The sequence below is a fragment of the Passer domesticus genome, chromosome 6 (assembly GCF_036417665.1).
Source record: "Passer domesticus isolate bPasDom1 chromosome 6, bPasDom1.hap1, whole genome shotgun sequence".
Lineage (NCBI taxonomy): Eukaryota > Metazoa > Chordata > Aves > Passeriformes > Passeridae > Passer > Passer domesticus.
In genome coordinates this window covers 23,250,993-23,274,526 of record NC_087479.1, presented here as the reverse complement: position 1 = coordinate 23,274,526, position 23,534 = coordinate 23,250,993, and the positions used below count along the sequence as shown (strand labels likewise).

General features: G+C 56.1%; 2 protein-coding genes across 3 annotated transcripts; both read right to left on the bottom strand.

The window, feature by feature from the left end:
• Positions 1-2,072: 2,072 nt before the first annotated feature.
• Positions 2,073-10,191, bottom strand: RPS6KL1 (ribosomal protein S6 kinase like 1). The gene is made up of 10 exons (XM_064423839.1): positions 9,813-10,191; positions 9,410-9,534; positions 8,358-8,450; positions 7,523-7,570; positions 6,652-6,784; positions 4,419-5,327; positions 3,500-3,589; positions 3,264-3,346; positions 2,886-2,981; positions 2,073-2,759 (listed from the first exon to the last, which is right to left on the bottom strand). Exons 1-10 carry the CDS (start codon positions 10,048-10,050, stop codon positions 2,649-2,651), a joined length of 1,926 nt encoding a protein of 641 aa, XP_064279909.1. The 5' UTR covers positions 10,051-10,191; the 3' UTR covers positions 2,073-2,648.
• A 3,036-nt stretch (positions 10,192-13,227) lies between these two features.
• On the bottom strand, positions 13,228-21,460 carry PGF (placental growth factor). Of its 2 annotated transcripts, none has more exons than XM_064423844.1 (7): positions 20,527-21,460; positions 20,336-20,375; positions 19,498-19,694; positions 17,986-18,062; positions 16,301-16,330; positions 16,148-16,210; positions 13,228-15,438 (listed from the first exon to the last, which is right to left on the bottom strand). In XM_064423844.1, exons 1-7 carry the CDS (start codon positions 20,590-20,592, stop codon positions 15,417-15,419), a joined length of 495 nt encoding a protein of 164 aa, XP_064279914.1. In that variant the 5' UTR covers positions 20,593-21,460; the 3' UTR covers positions 13,228-15,416. The 2 variants fall into 2 exon arrangements, with proteins under 2 accessions (XP_064279914.1, XP_064279912.1); XM_064423842.1 differs by lacking the exon at positions 13,228-15,438 and adding an exon at positions 15,446-15,710.
• Between the last annotated feature and the right edge of the window lie 2,074 nt (positions 21,461-23,534).

Genomic DNA, 23,534 nt, shown 5'->3' with positions numbered 1-23,534 from the left:
GGTGGGGTGTGTTTGAGTGGGCGAGGACTCTGGCATCAGCGGCATCCTGAGTGCAGTGCAAGAGTCCTGTTATCTGGTGGTGAGAGAAAAGGGGCAATGGGAGCTGAGCCCATCGCTGGTGGTACTAAATTGAGTCTTCTGTGCCTGTGAACACTGCTGTCCTCAAAGTCTCTGCCAAGGAATTGGCTCTTCCCAGCACAGAGGAGGTTTTTAGGGCTGGAAATCCTTTTCTAACAACAGAACAATTGCAGATGGTGAGGAATTCTCAGTATTAGCTAAAGGGCATGATGGCCAAGAGGGAGACCTGGGACAGGCTCATAAAGTTTTTCAGAAGTTGAATTTTTACTGCTGCAACGGGGAGAGTTGTAATTCATGCAAGTGTGGAAAAGCTGTTGCAGAGGGAGAAAGGAAGCAAGAGCAAGAAACAGTGTAAGCTGTCTGTGGTACTGGGTGTTTCCCTAAGAAGCTGTCCTTGGGACAACACCAAATTATTCCTAGATCATGGCAGGGTTTTCCCAGCTCTGACATCAACTTCAGAGATGGTTTACCCTTCCCAGCTACAGCTGAAGAGGGCAGCCCCTTCTAACAGAAAATGACTGCACTCACAGCTGCCAAACAAATGGAGGGGAGGGCAGTTCCTGGTACTGCTGCCTGCATTTTCCTGGCAGCTAGGGACAAAAACAGAGTGCAGAGTCAGCTTCTTTGCCTGGCCCTGGTAGGTTAGGGAAAGGAAAAAACCCTTCCTTGTTCTGGGAAGGGTAGAGAGTCTAAATTCTTGCACAAATAAGTTGAGTGAAAGAGAAGGTTTTGATTAAAAAATGCTGCTTACACTCAGCCTCTGTGCTGGTTTAGGATACAGAGTGTCCAGCTTGACTTTGTACATGAGCCTGGGGAAGCCTTTATTCTGTCTGGAGCTGCAGTAAGTGAGGTCTTTGAACCAAGCAGGAAGGGTCTCTTCAGTCAAACTCTTAAAATTATGCAAACTGCTTTATTTAATCTGCCCTGTCAAGGCTTGCTGTGAGAATAGTGCTTGAAACTTCCTTTTGACTCTCTTGGGTGACACCCATGGCTCTGAATTGTGAGATGCCATGCTGTGCCTTTGGACACAGGGTCCTTCCTCCTGAATCTCCCCTGAATCACAGGACTAGAGGCTGGTGGATGGGAGTGCAAGGCTGCAGCTGGAGGGTTCAGCCACTGCGGGCTGCCATGGAGAGGAAAAGCTCCAGGCTCAGCTGCTCCTGCTCTCTGGCCCTCTGGCATTAGTGGTCAGCTCCCTGCACAGCAGTCGAGGTGTCTGTACCTTTGCTGGTGTAGGAGATGAGTTTCTCCAGAGCTCTGCTTCCCTCTGCTGGACGAGCACTCCTGCTGCTGCCTGGGAGGGTGGCTGCGGCTGCGGGCAAGCAGGAGCTGGAACTAGCGAGCCACAGAGAGGTGTGGCTTGTACCAGTAATCCCTTACTAGGGAAGGTAAGTGAGAAGTGTGACGGGGTGCTGGGAGAGGAGGGTCAGAACTGCACCGCTGCCATTGCGAGCTCATCCTTCAGCTTTGATGTGCACCACTGAGCACGGCAGCCTCCACCTTGGGCTGTCAGCAGACACACGTGTTTGTGCTTTTTAATCCAGAATCCACGTACATGTGGCCTCCTTCCCTCTGTGCTGGCTCCCAGGTTCCCCCCTTGAAACCCTCAGGCTGTGAGGCAGCAGGGATGGCTGTGCTCAAAGCACGGTTGGCAGGGTTGCTGTCCTGCCCGCGGGAAGGAGCACCCGGGTGTGGATGGCTGGAGCCACAACACCTAACAATGACAAAAGGCTGGAAGAAAACCCAGGCATTTCTCCCACGTCTGAGCTGCAGGCACGCAGCTGTGCAGACCTGAGGGTGTGAGGCAGGCAGCAGCACAAGGACACAAGGCCAAGCACTCACTGTCACCTTCTGGGGTTTGGCTGCAGGGTGCTGATGGCTGGGGTGACACCAACCCAGGGTGCCCAGGCAGGTTTCAGAAACAGATCTGGGGCTCTGTCACTGAACAGGCTTGGCCTACACCTCGCTGATGCAGCTCAGAAACAAAAGGACACTTCTCTAAGTGATATTGAGTGGTTTATTTTTTTTTCAGAGGGCAAAGGGGAGGAGAGCAGAGGGCTCCTTCTTGTGTCACCCCTGCAGCAGGGATGACCCACACACACACATGCAGTCAGGGAGGGGCAGAGACAGCAGGCTTGGGCTCCAGCCAGCAGAGCCCGGAGGGGCTGCATTTGAAAGCCACAAAAAGTAACAGAGCAGGGGGGTCACTGTGGTAGCAGCAGAGATAAAAAACACAGGGAGGGAGTTCCAGGGCAGGGTGCTGAGCTGAGGAAGAGATGCCCCAAGAAGGGGAACACCACCACTTCCTGGAGGTGGGTATCCAGGTTCCTTTTCCCCCCAGGGAGGACCTAGAGAAGACAGGCCCAGCCTGTCACCTCCTCTTTGGAGATGGCAACGAACAGAAGCAGAGACAGAAGGACAGGTAAGGCTGCAGAACCTCGTGTGTGCCCCACCTCAGAGCAGCCCTTGAGGCAAGCCTTCCCCAGCAGGCAGTGCTGCCAGTGCCACTGCGGCCACAAGTGCCAGGGAAGCAGCCCAGGGCCCAGCTCCCTGGGGGAAGGACAGCCTGCCTAGCCCACCAGCTTGTTCCACGGGACTGTGCTGAAGAAGGAGTGAGACTTCAGCTTTGTTATGCCACCTCCTCCAGAGCCCAAGCGTCGTTTTGGATTGTACTGCAGGAGCTGCAGAGAAAAGCAATGGGACAGGAGGATGGGGAGATGGGGACACTGGAAATGGTACCCAGGCTGGACCCTGCCCTTCCCCAACCTCTAATCCCATTCTCCCTCCCATCCACCCAAGCCCCTCACCTCGGTGAGCAGCGATGTAGCAGCCAGGCTGAGGCCCTCTGGCAGATGCAGCTGGGTGTGAGGCTGAATTCCTGATGGATGGTTTTGGGAGAGTGGCTGCAGGAGGCAGAGGGTGATGGTAAGCAGAGGCACCAAGGAGAGCTGGAGCACCATTGAATCATCACTGCCACATAACCCCAGCCCTACACAGCAGCATTTAAAAGCCAGGGCCCTTAACACCCAGAGACCATGCACAGGCACTGGCAATCATAGGTCTAAAGGAACCTGGCCAAGAACTGAGGTGCCAGCAGGGCAAGGCTTCCTCCCAGCCCTACACAGCAGGCAGCCCCTAAGCCTCCTCCTCCCCTGCCCTCCTTGCACAGCTCCTCAGCCTCTTACCACTCCTGTCAGCAACTCATACAAGAGAGAGCCAAAGCTCCAGCAGTCAGCTGCTTCAGTGGGCTCCATGATCCCCCCCACTTCTGCAGAAAGAGAAAGAGAGGGGTTGGAGCTGGAGGCAGGGGGCACCAGTGACTACACTGTGCTGGGCACATTTCATTGCCTGCAGGAGCCCCCTCTGTCCAATTGGAGCCACTGGGCAGAGAGCTGGAGAAGCCAGGGGACACATCCCTCACCTGGGGCACTGTAGAGCTCTTCCCGTGCCTGGCTGCAGTACTGGGGCTCCACCTCTGTCCACTGGCCAAAGAAGGTGAGACGGACATGACCTGCAGAGAGAGCAGCACCAAGTCAGAAGCTGGAAGGTTGGGAAAGACTGGGCACTTTGGTCGTAGCATGAGGCCAAGCCATATCCCTGCCACTGGAGCAGCCAGGGCACTGGGGCCCTGTAACGCCCTGAACACAGAGGAACTGAGCATCCCTGGCACCACACACCCCTCTGCTGGCCTCCCAGTGCTTGCCCCAGGTGCCCAACAGGTGAGACTGCTTAGGCAGGCTCCAAGCTCACAGATCTCAGTGCAGGCTGTGGTGAGGAAACAAGCAGGTTTTAAAGGGAAAGGGGGGGAGAAGGTTAGCTTTCTCCTTGCAAAACTCTCTGCAGTTTTCTTTCCTTAAGCAATTTGTAGCTCTCCAATTCGTCCCAGATGTTGCCAGCTGAACGGGGACTTGCACTGACAGCAAGACCCATGGCTCAGAGGGATGGGACAGCTCCAGAACATCCCCAGCAGGCAGTTACTATAAGCAGGGGACAACTAACCCACTAGCCCCACTAACCTCAGGCACAGTTCAGCTGGTCTCAGCTTCCCCAGGCTGGGATTTCCCAGGCAGCCAACCCCCACACGGGAGCAGGGGCAATGCATTTCTGTGGCTATGCCCCTTGACTCTCCTGCTGCAGAGCCATCTCTTGTAAGAATTACTTGGAAAACCTAAGTGAGATCACACTTCCAATTTCAGAAATACCAAACCTTCCCAGACTCCACCCTCCTCCAAAGCAAACACAAGAAAGTCCACATTTTCTGGAAATGGGGCAAGCAGCAGTCTCCCAGCTGGGAGACCAATTTCCTCCTCCTTGGGGCAGCAGCAAAGGGCATTACCTACCAGCTGTATCAAGCAGCAGGTTCCTGGGGTTGAGGTCCCGGCACAATATACCCTGTTGGTGAAGTCCCTCTAAGGCCAGGAGGATTTCTGCTGCCCACAGCTGCACCTGCTCTTCCTTTACAGCCCACGCTCTCCGGTTGTGCCCGTGGGAAGCCAAAGCCCTGCATTGTCCTGATGCTGGCTGTTTGCTGAGGCAGCCACAGGTCAGGCTTGCTCCCCAAGAAGGCTCCCACACGGCTGGGTCAGGCACACTGGGTTTGCCAGAGCTGGACAGGGCAACTCCTGCAGGAAGCTGCCTCTCACCCTGGGTCAGGAGGGGCTGAGCCTGGGAGGCCTCAGACACTTTCTGAGCTGGCAGTTGCCCTGCCCCTGGCTGGCCCCCTCTCACAGTCTTTGGAACAGGGACAAGCCCCTGGGGAAGCCTGGGGCCTTGCTGGGAGGCTGTTCTCTCAGATATGCAGCCTGTGCTGCTGGTTAGATCATTCCATGGGTAGACAACCAGGCCCTGGCTGGCAAGATGGCCAGGGCATTTGGCTGATGCTGCTGGAAAATGGTCCACAACACCAGATACAGTCTGTGTCACACTCAGATCCTTTCCTCCGGGTGCAGCCCCACTGCCACCAGCAGGAGCCAGGAGAAGCTGGCAGTGGTTCCCTGAGCCAGAGTCTGTGGGACCAGGGGACTGCTCCTGAGGGAGCGAGGCATCAGTGTTTCCCAACACTTGGTAGTTCACAGAGCCTGGGAGGCCACTGCCTGTCCAAACAGGGAGGAGGGACACTTGGCTGCCACCCTGGGAGTTTCCCACACCATCCTCTGTGCCATGGTCCTGGAAGGCTTGAATGGTGTTTGAATCAGCACAGTCCTGCTGCACACAGTACTTGGAGCGGAGGTGAGACCACAGTGTCCCCCCTGGAAAGCAGAAAGGAGAACAAGTGGTGAGGCAGAAATTATCCCTGGTTCCCCCATTCAGGCCAGGCCAAGGCTCACACAGTGGGGCTGTGATGGAGCATCATTAATCTCCCCAGCAGCAAAGCTCAAGTCCATGCAGAATGCAACCCTGCCCTACAAGCACACCGTGCACAATGCCCCAGCTTCCCCAGGACCTGGCACACCTAAGTCCCATTGCCTCTCCCCATTCTACACAGTCTCTTTGATCCCACCTCTGCCACTACCATGTCACAGACAAGCCACATATTCACAAATGCTCCTGATCCCACTGCCATCTCCACTTCCCCCTGAAAGCCTTTCCTTCCTGTGTGACAGAAATTCCAGAGAGCTCCCACAGCATGGCATGAAGCCATGGGTCAGCAAGGAAACAGAGCAGCAAACCCTGGAGCCCACAGCACGTTGCCAGGGCTTCCCAGCCTCACTACATTCAGTGCTGGCTTCTTTCAGTAAACTCATCCTATGGCAATGCACAAGGAGTTGAGCCTGGTCTCCATGTCAGCCTCCTTTTGTCATTACTGGACTCCAGCTGCTGCTCCCTACACATCCATTCAACCAGCAGAGTAAATAAGTTCCATGGGAGAAGCTTCCACCTTGTCATACTTCTTAACCAGGATCTGGGACAACCTCAAGTATGCCTCCTTGATGTACCCAAACCCCAGTATGGTCTCTGCCCCTTATGCCCTAATTTTCCATCTCCTCTCTTTGGTATGATCTCAAAATCCAGTGTGACCTTTTGTAACCAAAAAAAAAAAAAGTTTTATAAAGGTCTTGTCAAAAGATGGTTTTGTTTTACAACATTCAGGTGAACTACCTCACTTCCTTCTCCTTCTCCATCACCTTCCTGTTATGATCAGATAATGCCAGTAAAATGAAGAGGTTTTCCTTTCCAAGATGCTGAATCACATCAACTTTGTTACCTAAAGGCATGACCACTCCCTCCCATGAGGCGAGGTGGCTCATGTCTCTAGAGACTGAGGCTGGGTTTTATATAACACAGCCACACACAGACAACCTCTTTCTCCTTGTAGGTCTCCATAGGCCCATTTCTAGGTTACATGCCCAGCCAGTTCTTATCAAACCTCTGCAATTCACAGCTGAACTCCTCTGCTCACTAAGTCTCCAGGCCCGGGTAGCCACCACCCTTCTATGAAGAAGACAGCTTACATTATCACTATAAAACCAGTCCCAAAACAGGAGGAGAAACATACTTTGGGTTTTGAAGAAAGGACAGTTTGGGATAAACCAGGATGCTTCACAGATGGAAGGCAAGGCTGTCCTCACTCACCCTGCACGTGCTCCAGATGGAGGAAGATGGAGTCCTCACTCACATAGTAGCACAACAGCTTGACCATGAAGGGGACCCCATGAGGGATGATGGTCTGTCGCTGACGGGTCTCAACGTGGGATTTGGGGAGGCTCTGGGGAGGCACAGGGAGATGGGTGGTACAGCACAGTAGGAATTGGGATTCTGTGCAGCCTAGCACCTGGCAGGGCTGGAGGCCAGGCAGAAGGGAGTGTGCCTTCTGCCAAGCCCCGTGGCTGCTCCCAGGTCACCCATGATGGAGTCCCCATCTACACAAACTTGTGGCTCATACAGCTCTGTCTGTCCCCAGCAGCCAGCTGTGACAAGGCAGTGCTGGGCACAGCTCTGCCAAGGTAGGGCACTCCCCATCTGCACTGTGGCACCCAGAGGGCACAGCTGCTCCAGAGCACTGACCCCTTTGCAACCACCCTGCTCCCTTCAGGGAGGAACCCGCCATCCCAACCCTTTCTCCTCCTCCCCTGGAAATGATGCTTCTCCCTCTCATGCCAGATCCTCCTTGTCCAGTTAATTAAGTACCTCATTATTAGTTCCAAGGGCACTGAAAAATACCCTAAGACTTGTACTGAGCACACTTCACAACCTGCTTCAGGGGTTGACCCAGTTTAGCACAGGCTTGAAGTGTTACAAGCCAGAGAAACAGATGACCAAGGGGAACCACTTCCCTTCTGATCACAGAGGATGGCTGAGGCAGCCAAAAGAAGATTTTTGAACCATGAGCTTTGTTCAGCCTTTGAGAGCTGCTATTTGTGATCCTCTCACCTGCCCATCAGCTTGGACAAGGTGGCCCCAGCCTGAGAGGGAGAAGCAAGCAGATGAAACTGAACACACCCACCTTGAGTATGAAGGTCTCACCAGTGGCTGGATCCTGGACAATCTGCACCTGGACAGTATACACAGCACTGTCAGAAGTGGTGACACAACACACAGCCTATAGCAATGACCCAAAGGTCTCAACTCTGGAAGTGAAACCACCCAACTGGAAGTTTCGTGAGGCTCAGACCCCTACTTTTGAAAGGCAAAACACAGGTTATTGGCAAGGAGAGAGCCATGCAGCCAAGAAGCAGGAAATTAATTAAACCAAGAGGTGGCATGCCATGGTGCCATGCTAACTCCCATGCCACTTTTACTTCCTTCACACTGAAGGGTTTCACAGTGCCCTTTTTGGGCTCAAACTGGAGGACAGGAGGATCACATCAGTCCTGACAAACTGAGATGTGTGAACAGCAGTGGAGAGCAATGTGCCATGTGTGTGTGGATACAGTAAGCCTGGCATCTTCACTCCAAGATAATTAACTTCTAATTAGTTTATTCATCTGGATAGTTCAGCTTTTGCTGAAGTCTAGATTATCCATAGGACTCCACCATTGTGGCATCTGGCATCAAACACAATTCCATATGTGGGAAAGAACAAGGTGCATAAACCTCCTTGCAAATATCTTGGGAGGTCTGGTAAGCAAAAGCAATGGGAACATTAACAGATTGCCCAATCAACTCCTTAAGGGGCCTTGAGTCCTCTCCTATGAACTTTTCTGGGTGGGAATGGAGTGGATGGATACCCCAGCATCGCTTGATGGATATGCTGAGGGCTGGCACCCCCATTCCAGCTGCTAGGACCCTCCCTTTGGCCCAGCCCCAGCCTCACCCCCACGTCCAGGTGAAGTGATTACCTTATCAATCACTCCCACAACCTTGCAGCGTCTCAGGTTCTCCACTGCTGAGCTCAGGGTCCTGATGGGCCGGAAGCGCAGGCTGCTGTAGCCCTGCAAGGTGGTGAGAGAAGAGGATGTAGGACCTAGAAATGCTGTTGTCCATTGCAGTGGGTGAAAAAAGCCCCTGCATTTTCCAGAGGAGGCAGCAATACTGCCCAGCTGGTCAACATGCAAAGAAAACACTCCAATGGCCACAATTCATTTCTAACATCAGCTGAACAATTTTCTTGGCCAACCCCTGGATTTTTAAATTTTCTGGGGAAAGACTGCACTTGCAGCAGAGGTAAAAATCACATCAAAATTTGAAGCTAGACCTGGACTGTTTCACCATTAAGGGGATCTGTGTGGAAGGTAGTTGTCTTTCTCCCTGCATTCTTCCCAGTAGGTTCTGACCTTGCCCTGCCTCACTCCCCTTTCCCTTCTTTAACCACTTCCTTCCCACAACGCAGAAAGCAGCCATTGTCTTTGGCTTCCATACAGATGGAAAGGACGACAGATGGGAAAAGGACATTTCTAACATTTGACAGGTTGGTTCCCTACAGTGGCTTCAGTCTCCACAAAAATGTCCATACCCACAGTGGTGGCAGCAAGCTAAGCACACACACTTTGGAGGGTGGGGTCCTGGAAGCACCCTGGGCAGCCTGGGCCCCCCTCGGCTCCTTGATCCAGGCAGGGCGAAGAGCTGCCAGCTCCCTTGCAGCCACCGGCAGCCAGGACACTCGGCAGCTCCATGTGCTTGCCGTTTTCTCTACACCATCTCAGCGTGGCATTTGGCAGAGGCAGGCGAGGCTGGGGCTGCTCTATCCGCGTGTCCGCACGCCCAGGCCCGTGTCCCAGTGTCACAGGACGCTGCCATCCCACCCCGGCCCCGCTCCCCTCACAGCCCTCACCGCGGCAGTGGTGCTGCCCCGCTCCCCTCACAGCCCTCACCGCGGCAGTGGTGCTGCCCCGCTCCCCTCACAGCCCTCACCGCGGCAGTGGTGCTGCCCCGCTCCCCTCACAGCCCTCACCGTGGCGGCCGCGCTGCCGCCCCCCGCCGCCCGCTGCAGGTGGCAATTGAAGATCTCCTCGGCGCGCCGCAGGTACTGCGTGATCTTCCGCTTCACGGCCTCCCGACGCTCCTTGTTGGGGTCAACTGCGGTCGGTGCAAAGGGTGGCAGTGAGGGGCCTGGCTCGGCCCCGAAGGACTGGCCTCAGCCCCCAGGGGGATGCCCCAGCCCTCTGCCCTTCTCCGGTAGGGATGCACTCCCTGACAGATGCCCCAGTGCCCTCGATACAGTCCCTAGCGGGATTTTCCCGTCCCTTCTCATTCTCCCTGCAGGGATACCTTGGCCCCTCACGGGATGTGAACGCCCCGGTCCCCTGGCTGGTGTCCCCGGAGGGATGCCCCGGTCCCCGGGAGGCCGCACACACCCTGCACGCCGCGGAGCAGCACGTCCACGCCGTTCTGGTAGTGGTTGAAGGCCTCCTCGTAGTCCTCGCTGACGTCCCGCTCCAGCGCCAGCCGCAGCTGCCGCGCCGCCTCCACCAGGTAATCGCGGCGCCCGCCGCCCTCAGGCCCCGCCGGGCCCCCGCGGCCCCGCAGCTGCCCCAGGTAAACACGGGCCTGCGCCAGCGCCCGGGAGCAGGGCTCGGCCTCCGCCCGGCTCATGGCCCCGCGCCGCGGGCCCGCCGCGAGCGGCGCTGCGCTTACCGGCACGGCCTCCCCGGCACGGGCCCCGGCCCGCGGTGCCGCGCCCGGGCAGCGCGGCCGCCAGCATCCCCCGGGCGGAGCGGCTGGGGCGCGGCAGGGGCGGGCGGTGCTGATTGGCCGCGGATGAGATCACCATCACCATCATCATCATCACCATCATCACCATCATCATCGCCCCCCGCGGGATCCGTGAGGGGTCCCGCCCCCGCCCGAGGCAGGCGCTCCCCCTCTCCGTTAACGCGCGGCGAGCGCCGCTGCTCCGCTCGCTTTATTACCATCCTTATTCACCATTAATTGCCCTTAATTAACCAAGCTCCCGTTCATCAAATTATGCCTTTGCAGCCGTGTTTCCTCCCTCCCATAACGCGTAATTAGCTGTGTTTTAATTAGCCTTTGTCGCTGCCGTCCAGCCGGCAGGTGCACCCATTCAGCAGCTCCCCACTGCCACAGTTAAGTTGGTGGGTGTCTTGCCACTTCATCATGGCCAGCCCAGGGTACCCCTGGCTCTTCCCAATTTCCTCTTTCAAGTGGGTGCCGTTGGCCCTGACACTGAGCTCTCAGCCAGCCCTTCTACCAGCTCTTGCAGACTCATTGGGTTTTACCAACATTCCAAATGTACAGCACAGGGAACATCAGCACAAGTGCATTAAGATGCAGCAAAGTGACAGCATAATTGAGATCCCAGCTGGTGTTTAACAAATGCTTTGTATGTGGATAATATCAGTCTTTGGCTTATCCTAGAAACACTGCCCTCCTGGCCTGGCTTTTTTCTTGGAAGGCCAGGATGCCTTGCAGGGCCTGCTAGACCACTGCAGTTATTAGTGAAGGAGATTTGCTGAACCAGGAGTGCTCAAGTGGTTTCTACCAACTGGTTTGCTGTGTCTGTGGGATGGCTGGTCCCAGATTAAATAGCTGCCTTGCTGGCATGGCAGGGGACCTGCAAAAGGAGAAAGGCTGGAATGAAAGCTAAAGGATACCCTTGGAAAAACTGTGCTAAGGTTGTTTGGGAAGAGGGAGGCCCCAGCATCTTTGTCCATCCGTTGCTAACCTATGCATGTCCCACTACAACAGGAAATGATCCTAAGATGGGGGTTTTCATTTTGTCAGGAGCTGGCCCTGTGCTGTGCCATCACACCACAGCAGCCTGGTCAGTCACTGTGTCCAGCCCCTGCTGGACCTGGTACTTGCTGTGGGACTGGCAGAGGGGGCATCCATTTGTGGCTGACCTGTGGTTACTTCAACCCTGCACACCTTTGTAGGGAATCTCCCTGGGCTCAGGTGCACTGGGCAGCTCTTTTGCACAGCCCATCCTGTTAACAACAGAACAGGACAGTAAAGCCTGTGCCCACAGCTCAGCATCCAGCAAACAAACACTTCTCTCTTAAAAACACCATTTCTTTGGGAGTATGCAAGTATTAACTATGCCTCAGAGGGCAAGTCTAGGAGGATGTAAAGCCATCTGCTTTGTAAGACAGCTCACTGCCCAAACACAATCAGTGTGCTTCGTCCTTTGGTTTCTCCTCAAAACACTTCCAGGTTCCTTTTCCAACTTCTGCCTAACAGAGACCGACTTTTTCTGCCCAGCCTATTTACACCCCACACTCTTTGTCATCTTTTAACTCCCTCCAGAGACTGGAGGCTCCTCCTTGAAGTGAAAAGTCTGAGCAGGCAAGAAGTGAAGGAGAGCCAGGGATGAGAGCAGGGGTGCTGCTGGGACAACTCACTTGCCAAATTTTGTGAGTGTGTGAAAGACTTGTAAATCACAATCAAGAAGTTAGGGCCTCAGTGTTTTTTTATTTGCATGGAGACACGTGGGAGACCTGCATGGCATGGCCTGGAGATGCTGCTGGGTGGCAGTGCTCTGATGGCAGCCTGTGCTCAGGGAGACCAGAGGTAACCAGTGAAGCTTTAGCAGGGCTTCATCAGCTACAATGCTACATCTCTGGGCCAATCCCCACATCACCTTTACTGTTACTTCCCAAAAAATTGAAATTTTTTTTCCTGCTGCATAAGGCTGCTTTATGTTTTGTCTCTCTATAACTATCCTCCTAAACCCTCTTACTGCAGCTCTGGCTCCTAAAGCCTTATTAAACAAACCTTTGCCCTGTAAGGCTGGAAGACACAGCGAGCCCAGGGACACTGATAACCCAGTGATGTGTTGTTCCTGGGCTCTGTGGGACAGCTGCAAGGGGTACACAGGCAGGGAAAGGATGAGGGATTTGGGAGAGCTGGAACATGTTTTCTGCCTGTCCATGGTGGGTGCTGCTGGCTTTGGGTCTGGGGTATGTCAGGGTCCCTTCACAAGGACACCAGTCTCCCCCTGCAGCCCTGCACTGCAGTGCCTGGGGGACATGGGTTCTGCAGATGTAGATGGCCTTGTCAGAGTGCTCACACATCTGCTGTGGCCAAGGAGGGCTGCCAGGAGCTGCAGGTACAGAAAAGCTACAGCTGGGACCACACAGAGGAGGGACAGGCAGACAGTGGTTGGTCCCCTTGAGAGGAAACAGGCACTGGACACAAGCCCTGAAGCAGGAAACCCCTCTGCCCCTCAGAGCAGCAATCCCCCACCCTGATCCTCATATTTCCATTGCATGTGATGTCCTGCTGGAAGTCCCTGCCCCCTGGGATGAATAGGGTCTTAGGACTGTCGCCTCTGGCAGGGATAAGGAAAGGAGCTAGCATTTCCCTGGGTGTGTGATGCCTGCAGCAATCACAGGAAGTTCATGAGCTGGGGCTCATTAGGTTCCTGTTACCTCCAGAGAGCTGGAAGAAGCCCTAACAGCTGGAGATGCAGCTCCTAGAACTCTTGTGTAAGAGGTGTTTCCCCCTGCTCCTGCCCTGCCCCAACTATTCTGCTCATCATGGCTCCACTGGGACAGCCACATCCCTCCCAGCACCCACATTTTTTTCTATCCAACACCCCATGCCATGGGAGGAGCAGGGGACAAGGCCACACACGGCACCCAGGCAGCTCAGGTGATGGAGGGAGAAGCAACACAGGGGTCTGTGCAAGGCAGGTGCTTGGTCCTGCCATGTCTGATGGGCAGAGCTGCCTGGAATATTTCAGTGCCAGGCAGTGGCCAAAGAGATGACACCAGACACCAGGAACTGTTTGGAAAAGCCACTGTGTGTTAGTGTGTTTGACTTTGCTTTAATCCTAATAATGAGTCTTGATAAACTTATTTTTATTAATTAACATACTTGATTTAGGTAACTTCCTTTTTTAAATATGTAATACTACTGGGGTATTAAAGACAATACAGAAACCATCACATACATCCTCAAGTGCTGCACATGGTTCTCCTTGGCCTCAGAGCAAAACCAGCCAGGCAGAAATGACACACAGTGATAGGGAAAGCCTGCGTGGACCAGGCCAGCACACAGCCCACACAGACTTTGAGTGATATGGGAAGGGGAGCAGTGAGTTCCCCTCATCTATGAGGTAGTGAAGGAGGAACTTCATGGGCTATTTCTGAGGCAAAGCCCATGTAGGCTGTGCTCCAGGATACTGTGGATGCCTGGAAATGGGATCCAAAAGGGATCCAGCAAGCTCCTGAACGATATGCCCAGCTGCACAGCTACAACTCACACAGTCCATGCCAGCTACATGGTGGCAGCATGCAGGTTCACATTACCACCTCCAGCTTTCCCTGACAGGGAAAAGGGATCTGCCCTGTCCCCACATCCTTGTGCCAGCCTCAGGCAACACCACCATTATGGCTTAGAGAGTCCTAATTAACCCCCATCACAGGCAGCCCTGTCAGATGTGGGAAGGAGCCACCTTGGACCCCACTTCTTGCTATGTTAGGCTCCACCCTTGTTCCTCAGAGCAGGATAAACCACAGGTCCCATCATTTAAGGGTAACCTTGAAACCTTTGCAGATCTTGCCCTCCAGTCTTTTGTTTGAAGCTTTCAAGAATGACCCTTGATTTTTTTTTTTTTTGCCCAGTGCCAGGAGTGCCCCACAAATATGCAAATGCCAACTCACCCCAAAGGTTTCCAGCCATATGCACTGCTGCAGGATATGGCTTGCACAGATCAGCATGGCATGCATTTGGCAGACAGCCCCAGACCCACTGCAGCAGGGGTGGAAATGGAGACAGGAAGAACTCAGGAGAACTGCTTAAAGCATGGAGAACCAGGGGCTGTGGCTTCCCCCTAGACCTGGGCAGAGAGCTGGCTGAGTGGGAAAAGCAGGAAACAGTAGTCCCCACAGCCACCTCGATGAGGACCACCAGCTCCTTGTATCCTAAGGGTATTCCCAGTAAGGAAAGGAGGCCCCAGGCCAGTCTGTTCCCATGTCAGGTAAATGACCCTCAGTGGGGTATTTCCCAAGTGGGCAGCCTGCACCCCAGTGCCCTAAACTTTGCATCAGCCCTGCCAGGGAGGACAGGACACTGAGCCAGACATTTGCACTGGGGTGAGAACAGGATGGGCACAGTGAACACAGAGAGGTACCAGTCCCACACTGGTGTGGAGAGGAAGGGCAGCCCACCCAAGGGTCTCCCAGCAGCCAACTGAACTCCAGCACATGGATAGCCCCCAGCCCAGGGGGCAACCTGCTGGTTGCCCATCTCCAGCATCACACCAAGGGCAGTGCCTTTGTGCTGCAGGATAGGTGATGGGGACAAACCCTGGGTCACTGCCCCATTCCAGCCTGAGTGGGTGCCCTTGGGGAAGTTCCCTGTGCTTGTTGGAAAGCAGACAGGAGCTGCCAGCTCCCATGTCTGACCAGCTTTTATTGAGCAGGGCAAAGCTGAGATGTAGCTGTGAATACATGAGGAGCCCAGCTCCCTTCTGTTCCCAAGCAGAACAGCTTCCCAGGCAAGATCCCTGGCACCTGCCTGGGCTGCCCTGTGCCAAAATTGGGACGGATGCAGCCCTACAGCCTTGCCTGCCCCAGATTTCCTTCCTCCCCAGCTGCAGAGTGCTGGCAGGACAGAGAAGTTTTGCAGGTGCAGTTCTGTGAGCCATCTCCACATCATGGTGTCCTCCCCAGCCAGTTCCAGCAGCACATGGCTCCTCATTGCCCCTAGAATGTCCCCAAACACAACAAACTGCTTGAGCTCCTCATCTTCAGCCCCAGGCTTGGTCACAAGTCCTTTTTTCTTGCTGCCAGTGGGGCAGATGGGGCAAGGGAGTCCTTGGTGCCAGGCCGTGTTCCCACCAGGGCCAAGCAAGAGTAACAGTCAGCTCTTCCATGCTGGAGTCCTGCTCTCCGCTGCAGCTGGAGGGACATGACTCCACAAGTGTCCCATTCTGGGGACAAAGGCAGCTGGCTCCAACCCAGGTGGCAGGAGCGAGGCTGGGGGCAGGGCAGAGGCTACCTGCGTGGTGTGCCACATCTGCAAAGAGAGCATGGCACAGGGTGAGCACTGCCAGCATGGGAGGCTCACCTCTCTGCCCTGCATCCCCTTCTTTGTGCCTGGCCCCTGTGACACACAACTGCAGGGGTAGGGCCTGCAGGCAGCCTCTTCGTGGGGAGGACTGAGGGTGGTGGGGCTGGCACCGGCTGAGCCCCCAACAGCAGACTTCAGACAAAAGGGGAAAATGCTGGAGCAAACTGCTAGCCACAGGTGTCACACCTCAAAAGTGCCCACAATGAGTCCAGCCTGTGCTGTAACAGCAAGGAGTTTGAGAAAGTGAGATAAAGGTTGGAAAGAGTAGAGTAACCCAAACAACAATCAGTCAAGGACAGCAGTAAGGACACAACTGGCAGCAAGATGATCTGAAACTGGAAATTCATGGATCCAGGAAACCCAGCATGGTCTGTGATGGCAATAGGGCTAAACACCATCAAGTCACCCAGCCCATCCATCCCCATTGTGCCCGGTTTGAGCTGCTGAGCCTGGAGACTACCAAGTACCTTCTGAGTCTTTGGTAGAAGGCCTGTTTCCCCTCAGCCACTGCCCCCTCCTGCTTACTTCTGTGTCTGCTCTGCACAAACCCTTCAGTGCTCACAGTGTCAGCAAAGACCTAAATGCTTAATGAAGACATTCATCCCAAGAAAATTAACCCAGAAGATGCCACCCATACCTGCCCCTGCTCACTTACAGTTCACAGTCTTTCCGTCCCTTCTTGTCTTGTCTTCTCTTACCTCGGCCCTTGGACCTCCTCCTTCAGAAGGAAAGTACCACAAGAAGGGCTGATGTGTGGGAGGTGAGACCCACAGTCCCAGCCAGTAACAATGCCCCTGGTGTCACTTACCTTCCCAGCCTCATCAGGTCCTGCCGGGGCCTGCAGAGTGGGAAAAATGACAGAGAGATGTGGTTATTGGGCAGTGTTGCAGGTTGAGCTGCAGGAGCTGCTCCTGTGACATGCTCCAGTGCACAGCACAATCTACCTGTTATCATTCATGTTTAAAACAGACACAACATCACTTCTCTTGAACTTATCAAGCCCTCAGTCAGGGCTGATTGCAGCAGGCAGAGAGAAGGCAGAGAGCAAAGGGGCTGGTCAGCTTGGGTGACTACCCTGGGGATGTGACATTTTGCCAGTGAGGCTGGGGAGAGCAAGTTCAGTCTTAGCTGCTCTTAGTGACGGCTTTCACATCTCATAGTGAAACAAGGTGCAGCATCCTGAGTAACAAAGATGGGGGGATTTGCTGCAGAGTCTCAGCAGTAGGTTCTCAACCATGACCTACCTCTCCCATGGGGGTCACAGCCAGGAGATCTGCCACACCTACACTAACTACAAAAGGGAGTGATGTACAGGTGTGGAAAGCAGATTAGGAAGAAGCCAAAAACTGCTGCAGAAGGCAGCCTGTACAAGTGCTCATAGGAGATCCCCTGGGAGATACCCTAGGCAGGAAAACCACAAAAAGCTTAGGAAATTCCCTGCATGGGAAATAGCTGGAAGCAGAGAAGGAGGCAAGTGACACATCTGCTTCTTCCCACTCTCCCTTCTGCATGTAGTGACAGACATTCCAGACAGACACCGTGTGGAGCTGGGTCTGCTCCAGTACAGCTGCTCATAAAACTGCAGGGGAATACCAATATGGGAATCCTCAGGATGTTCTTCCAGGCAAGGATCATGTCTAATGGCTGCCCAGCAGGACACACATTCCCCAGTTTTCACAACACTAAATCACCCTTGGATCATGATGAAGAGTGATTACCAGGACCCCCCATGCAGGCAGTGCTGGAGTCTCTATGGCAAGGACCAGCTGCAGGCAGCACCAGAGCTGCTCCCACAGCATTGCAGTCCTCAGGCAGAGGCCCCATCCTGCCCAGGCTTTCACCACTTTTGGGACACAGTGAGCACCCCAAGGGGTTGACAAGGTGCCAGGAGTCTGTGGCAGGCACATCCATTCCGGGCCAGCATTGCCTATCCAGGCCAGGCTGGCACTGCATGTTTTAGGCTTTCATTTGTTGCCTTGGGTGTAAACCTCTGCCATACCCCCAGGTCTGTATGGGGCAGCCTCCCTCAAATGGTAGCCCAAGACTCAGCTGTTGAGCTTTCTCTGTGGGCACGGTCACATGCAGGTATGCCAACCTTGGAGCTCCCCGCTGAGCCACCACCTTGGACGTGCTGTCACACACCAAACACCTGCCACAGAGCCACCAGCCTCGCTCCATTAGCCACAGGCAGATCCTCTGGCTAAAGGAGCATACAGCAGGCATGCCAAGGCAGCTGCAGGGGTGGGGAGCACAGCCCTGCAGACAGTGCATGGTGCCTGACCAGTCTTCACAATGGCATGCACCCCGTCATCTGTGGGAGCAGGTGCAGAGATGTGCTGCAGCCTGCAGCTGGACAAGGGCCACATGCACTGGCAAACCCTAATGCAAAGAGAGCAAGAAGGGGTGCCAGCACAGCCAGGGTGCCCACAGGGCAGCTCTGCTCCACACACAGGGGGAGCTGACAGGGCTACTCTGGAACCCAGGAGTCCCCACCTGCACTCGCACCGCTTGTGCTCGGTGAACGCCATCTCCACATAGGGCGCCTCCCCGTTTGGCTTTATCTTCAGGAGCTGAAAGAAGAGCAAAGGTTACTTCTCAGGCAGTGGCAGGAGGGGGCTGGAAAGACTCCTGAGCCACTGCCTTGCCACCCCAGGCTCTTGGGAAGATGCATGTCTAACCTGTTCCTCGGGACCTCCAACAGCAGAGTCCACCTCCACACGTAGGCAGCACTGGCCAGGCCCAGCTGCCCTGGCAGCTTGGGAGGCTCTGCTAGCGCCACCCCTTGTCTTCAGGGCTTTAAGTCTCGTGGTCTTGGGATTTCCCAGCCTTAGAAAAGATTTTTCAGTCTCTGCCTTTCCAGAGAATTTTCACATATTTGACCCCTTTGCACACCTCCCTTCTCTGACAGAAATATCCCCCCAGTCATGTTTTTCAGGCCAATCCCATTGCTGCTGCCTCCTCCCGGACCCCTTTCCTACAGCACTGAATTGAAATTGACTGGAGTCAGTACCACAGTGTCTCCTCAGCCCAGGAGTACAGGATTCACTCTCTCACATGTCACAGCCCAGCCTGAAGTTCAGGCTAGACATCCAAGGGCCTTACAGGGCCCTTACAGTGATCCACACTAGCCCCTGCAGAAGTGTCTGGCATTTCCACTCTGTACACAGCAGGAGGATCCCTCCCATAGAGGGAGACCTGTGCTTGGGGAGCTGCCTCCTGTTCATGCCAGACTTTTGATCCACCTCACCCAAGAGCTTTTTGCCATCCTGCCTTCCAACACACTTGGAGAGAGACCAAAATCCTCACAGACCTCAGAGAGACTAAAATCACTGGTGATTTATTGCAGGAATTCCCTAGTCCATGATCCATGGCAAAGCAGAGCATTTGCCTGGTCCCTGCAGCATTAGCAGGTTGATCTCTGGCAGCTCAGTGCCGGAGCAGCAGTGTGAGGACAGCTGCTGCCTGGTACGTGGGGAAGAGTTGAACGGCCCAGGATCTCCCCCCCACATCTCACAGCTCACACAGTGGTGACTGAAAATGCAGTTGGCTCAGCCCTTCATGCTCACCATGCCCCAGGGCATTCATGTCAGCACTACCCCAAGCATCGCCTGATAGAGGAGAGCCTCACTCCTCCCTTCGACCCAAGGGCAGTACCTGCTTTGTCCCAGCAGGCAGCCACTGCTAACTGGAACACCCCCCAGCCCCACCACAGGACAGGAAAGGTCTGGGAAAATGACAACAATAAGCAAGACAGACCACACAGAGAGAGGTCGGGGAAGGAGGGAGTGAGGCCAGTACCACCAGGGGTGACACCTGACCTCAGGGGCAAGCTCAAAGAGCAGGCAGAGGGACCCTACTGGCTTGGCATGCATTTGAGCAGCGTAAGTCCACTCCCTTGCTGGCCACACTGCTACAGTGTCCAGAGGATGTAAAGCATGTAAAGCTGCTGGTTCACCTTGCCGGCGCTCGGTGAGCACAGCCCGGCCCCGCAGCAGCAGCACGTACCTGCATGGTGACCGTGCTGGTCTCCACGGGGACGCAGCGGAGACCCTCGTCCCCGCAACAGCCTCCACAGCGCTGCAGGGAGACGCACGAGGGTCTGAAAATGTACTCCACCTCGTTGGGGAATTCGGTAATGACGTCCACCAGCTGCTCCAGAGGCCGGCAGAAACTACGATTCCAGATCTCCCGAAAGGTAAGGACTGCAAGAGACGGGGACAGGGACTATAAGGAGGCGCCCAGAGAGGCAGAGCCCAGCCGGGCCGCTGCGGGACAGGTGCAGCAGCCGCGGGGGGATCCTGCAGCCACCACGGAGCACAGGGGAGCAAAGCACCACTTCGTGCTCTCAGAAAGTCCGTCACCGTACTGTGCACATCACTGTGCGGGGGCTCACACAGCCGCCCCGACAGGCTCTTTCTCCCTCTATCCGCCAGCTCCGTCTCCTGCCCAGGCACTCTGCTCACCCCGAGCTCCGCCGCGAAGGGGCTCCCCCGCACCTCGCCCGGCCGGACAGCCGTGCCCTGGGGCTTTCCAGCAGGAGAGCTGAAGCGGAGCGCTCCCACCCGGGACCCCGCATGCCGGCACCGCAGGGGCGGCAGTCTAGGGACTGGGCTGCGTTCCGCTCCAGCCCGCGGCCGTGCCCGGAGCCCGAGGCGGGCTGGGGGCACCAGGTTGCTCCGAGCCTCGGCACAGCTCCCGGCTGCCTCCCCGGCTGTCACCACGGGACTCCAGAGGTAACACAGCCCCGGGTAGTACCCAACGCGCCCCGGCCCTGCGCGAAGCCTTCCCTGGGTTGCTGCCCCCTCCCAGCCGGGGCACCGGCGGCAGCCCACTGCCGACTCACCGGGAGACTCCGTGCTGGCGGTCCCCCGCTCCTCCGGGGCCTGCAGGGAGGGAAAGGCGAGCTCTGGAGGGGCAGCACGGGGTGACCCGCTGCCGCCCCCCGCCCAGCGCCGGGAGCAGCTGTCCCGGCCTTCGCGGCCCCCCCGGGCAGCCGCACCCTGCTCCGACCCCCTCCCGCCCCTCGGCTCTCACCGGGGCGGGCGGTGCCCCCAGCGTCCCGGCCACCAGCAGCCGCAGGAAGGCGCCGAGCAGCCGCATCGCCGCTCCCGCCGCCCCGGTACAGACTCGGCGCCGCCGCTACCGCCCCGCCGCCCCCGGCATGCCTCCGCCGCCGGGCCACCGGCCCCGCCGTGCCGCCTCCGCCGCCGCCGGGCCATGGGAGCGCGCCTCGCTCCGCCGCCGTATTTCACCGCCACCGCCCCGCCGCCGCCCCGCCCCGGCCCCGCCGCGGGGCGGGAGCAGGTGCCCGGCCCCGGGGGGACGGCCGGTGCTCCCGGACCCGGCGGAGCCCCCTCCTCCAGCGCCCCGCACCGCCTCCGGCCATTAGTCCATGGGGCTGCCCCGGCGCTTCAATTCACCGTCCCGTGCCCGATGAATCCCCGGCCGGCAGGAACCACCGGGGCTATGCTGGGCTTCTCGGCTTGCTGCTTTCAGTGCTCCGTGCCCATCCACCCATTCTGTGCCCACCTGGCTCCTGCCTCCATACAACAGCCCCTTTCCCACCCATCCTCTTCATTCCTCTACTGACGTCCTGTTCCCACTCAGACTTCCAGTGACTGTCTGCCCAGCCCCTTCCCCCTCAAGCTGCCCCGTGCCTGTTCCATCAGCTCCTGCCGTTGGACCCCTGTCAAAGCATTTCCAGCTCCCCCTGCCCCAGGGACAGCATCCTGGTTCTGGTCTACAGCTTTGAAGGGAAGGGGGTACAGCAAGTCTCAGGTCGAGCCCTGCTGCCAACCCAAAGGAGCTCTGTTGGCCTTTTCTGTTCTATTTTTAAGCCCCAGACTCCAGGGAAGCTGGAACTATGGGAGGTGTGATGAGATGCCAACAGGCAACACGATCCCCCGTGGGCTGCAGGTCCTAGGGAAATAACGAGCTCTGTGTCCGTGCCAGGATTCACGTTTCTGTCCTCCTGGGAGAGTGGGGAGGCTGCTTCAGGGCTTCCCTACCCAACACCATGTGAGGTCTGTCCCTGCAGCATGAGGATGCCTGTGATCTGCTCCCAGCCCTGTGGGATCTGTCCCCAGGGGATGCAGGACATTTCAGCTGCCTGTCCTCAGCCCTGTTGGGCCATGCAAGTGGAAGTGACTTAGGCTGGGCTCAGTCAGGATCTTCTAGGCAGTGGTACCACTGAGTATGTGACAAAGCTGCTGGAGCAAGGCCTGGCAAATTAGCATGGAGATGCTGCAGAGATAAGCACACAGAAATCCCAGCCCCACCGTGGGGAGGGTGTGCTGCAGTTCATCACTCAGCAGCACAACACCAACTCAGCAGCTGCCGGGGCTGCTGGGCAGCATTCAGAGCCTGTTCATACTCCTCCTGGCCGGGCAGCAAAAAGCAGGTAACATCTTTAATGTGATGACTGGAGTATGCCTGTGCTCTCCCTCTGCCACCCTATGGACCCTCCTGGGCCAAGGGAACCCCTTCCCACTTGCCCAGGGATGGTTGTGAGATGGGGTGAAGAGAGCATTTCCTCCCACCCGAGAGCAGAGGCTGCCCTGAGCAGCAGCTGCTGCCAACTCACTGGACAGACAGAATCCTGTTATTGCAAAGACCGTGACCACATGGGGCCTCATGCCTGTCCTTGCAGGAAGGTCCCTTGGGGCCACCTCTCAGACACAAGGCCAGCCTCTGGCGCTGGAGCAAAGGGCTCTCCCCCAGGCGCTGTGTGGCTGGGGAGACCAACCCTTAATTGCTGAGTGCAGTCCTGTTCCTGGTCTGAAGCTATTTCCTCAGAGGCCTTGGGCAGAGTTTACATTCCTGGGATGAGCATCCACTTTCTAGGCAGTGTGGAGCAGAGACAGGAGAAGAGGAATAATATTTGGACACCGGTAACCTGTGATCAGCAACATCCTCCTGCATATGGGAGAAACATCAAGCTGGCTGGGGTCACAGCTGCTTGCTTCCCCCTCTGCCATGCTCCTCCCTGGGGGGCCAAATCTGCCCTTCCCCAGCTGCAGGATAGGGCTGGAGGTCGATGCTATAAATGCACCAGCATGTCCCTCGTGCCGCCTCCCACTCGGCTCTGGGGAGCAGAGTTACGCACTTTGGGAGCAAGGGACAGAGGAAGCTCAAGGAACCAGCCAGGCACGTAAGGAAAACAGAGACATTTCCTTAAAGAGTAAATGCCTCCCCTGCAGTGAGCCCCACACAGTGGGGCTGACTGAGAGCATCACCTCGGATATGCCACTGCCTGCCTGTGCCACCTCCCTGCCCTGCTCACAGAGCTGAGGAAGGAGGTGGGTGAGGAATGATGATGTGTCCTTGCTGTGGTTGAGTTCTGGCTGTCAGGTGGGAAGGCCAGCTCTGGCACCCAGCTGCAAGCATGCCATGGCACAGCCCTGCCAGGGAACAGGGTCACCTCCATGCCTCCTACACCTTCAGGGTGAGGGGCAAGAGCAGGGGCCCTGACTGCCCATGAGCACTGAAGGAGCCCAGAGGAAGCAGCTGCTCTTCCCTGCAAAACCACACCCTGCCCATTGCAGGCAAGGTCCCTCTTAAGTAATCTTTTCCATAAAACAGCCCCATTTCAGCACCAGAGTTCTCTCACGGGCATCTTATACCCTGCCAAATCCCTTTGGTATCTCATATGGAAAGAACCCAACAAAAATTTGTCCCTGCATCATTCTTAAACTGACTGCAGCCAGGACCTCCTGTGTCACCCCTGAAGCCCTTGGAGAATGCCTCTGAATCCTCAGGGCATTATTTTTGTTCTACTGCTATTTAGGACACATAACTCAGTGTCATCAAAGCTATAGGCTTCTACCAAGGGAAGGGCCACGATCCAGTGCCCAGCACAGTCACTCTCTTGTGTTTGACCCCAGTAGGCAAGAACCCCACCAGCAGCTCCCTATATCCTGCATTGTGACGGGACTGCTGAGGTCAAAGCAGCATGAGGATGTAGGGCATTGGGCCCCTCACACCTGCCCATCATCCCAGAGCCCCCAGGTCTCACCTTCACTGTTTTATTTGATTGCTTTCAT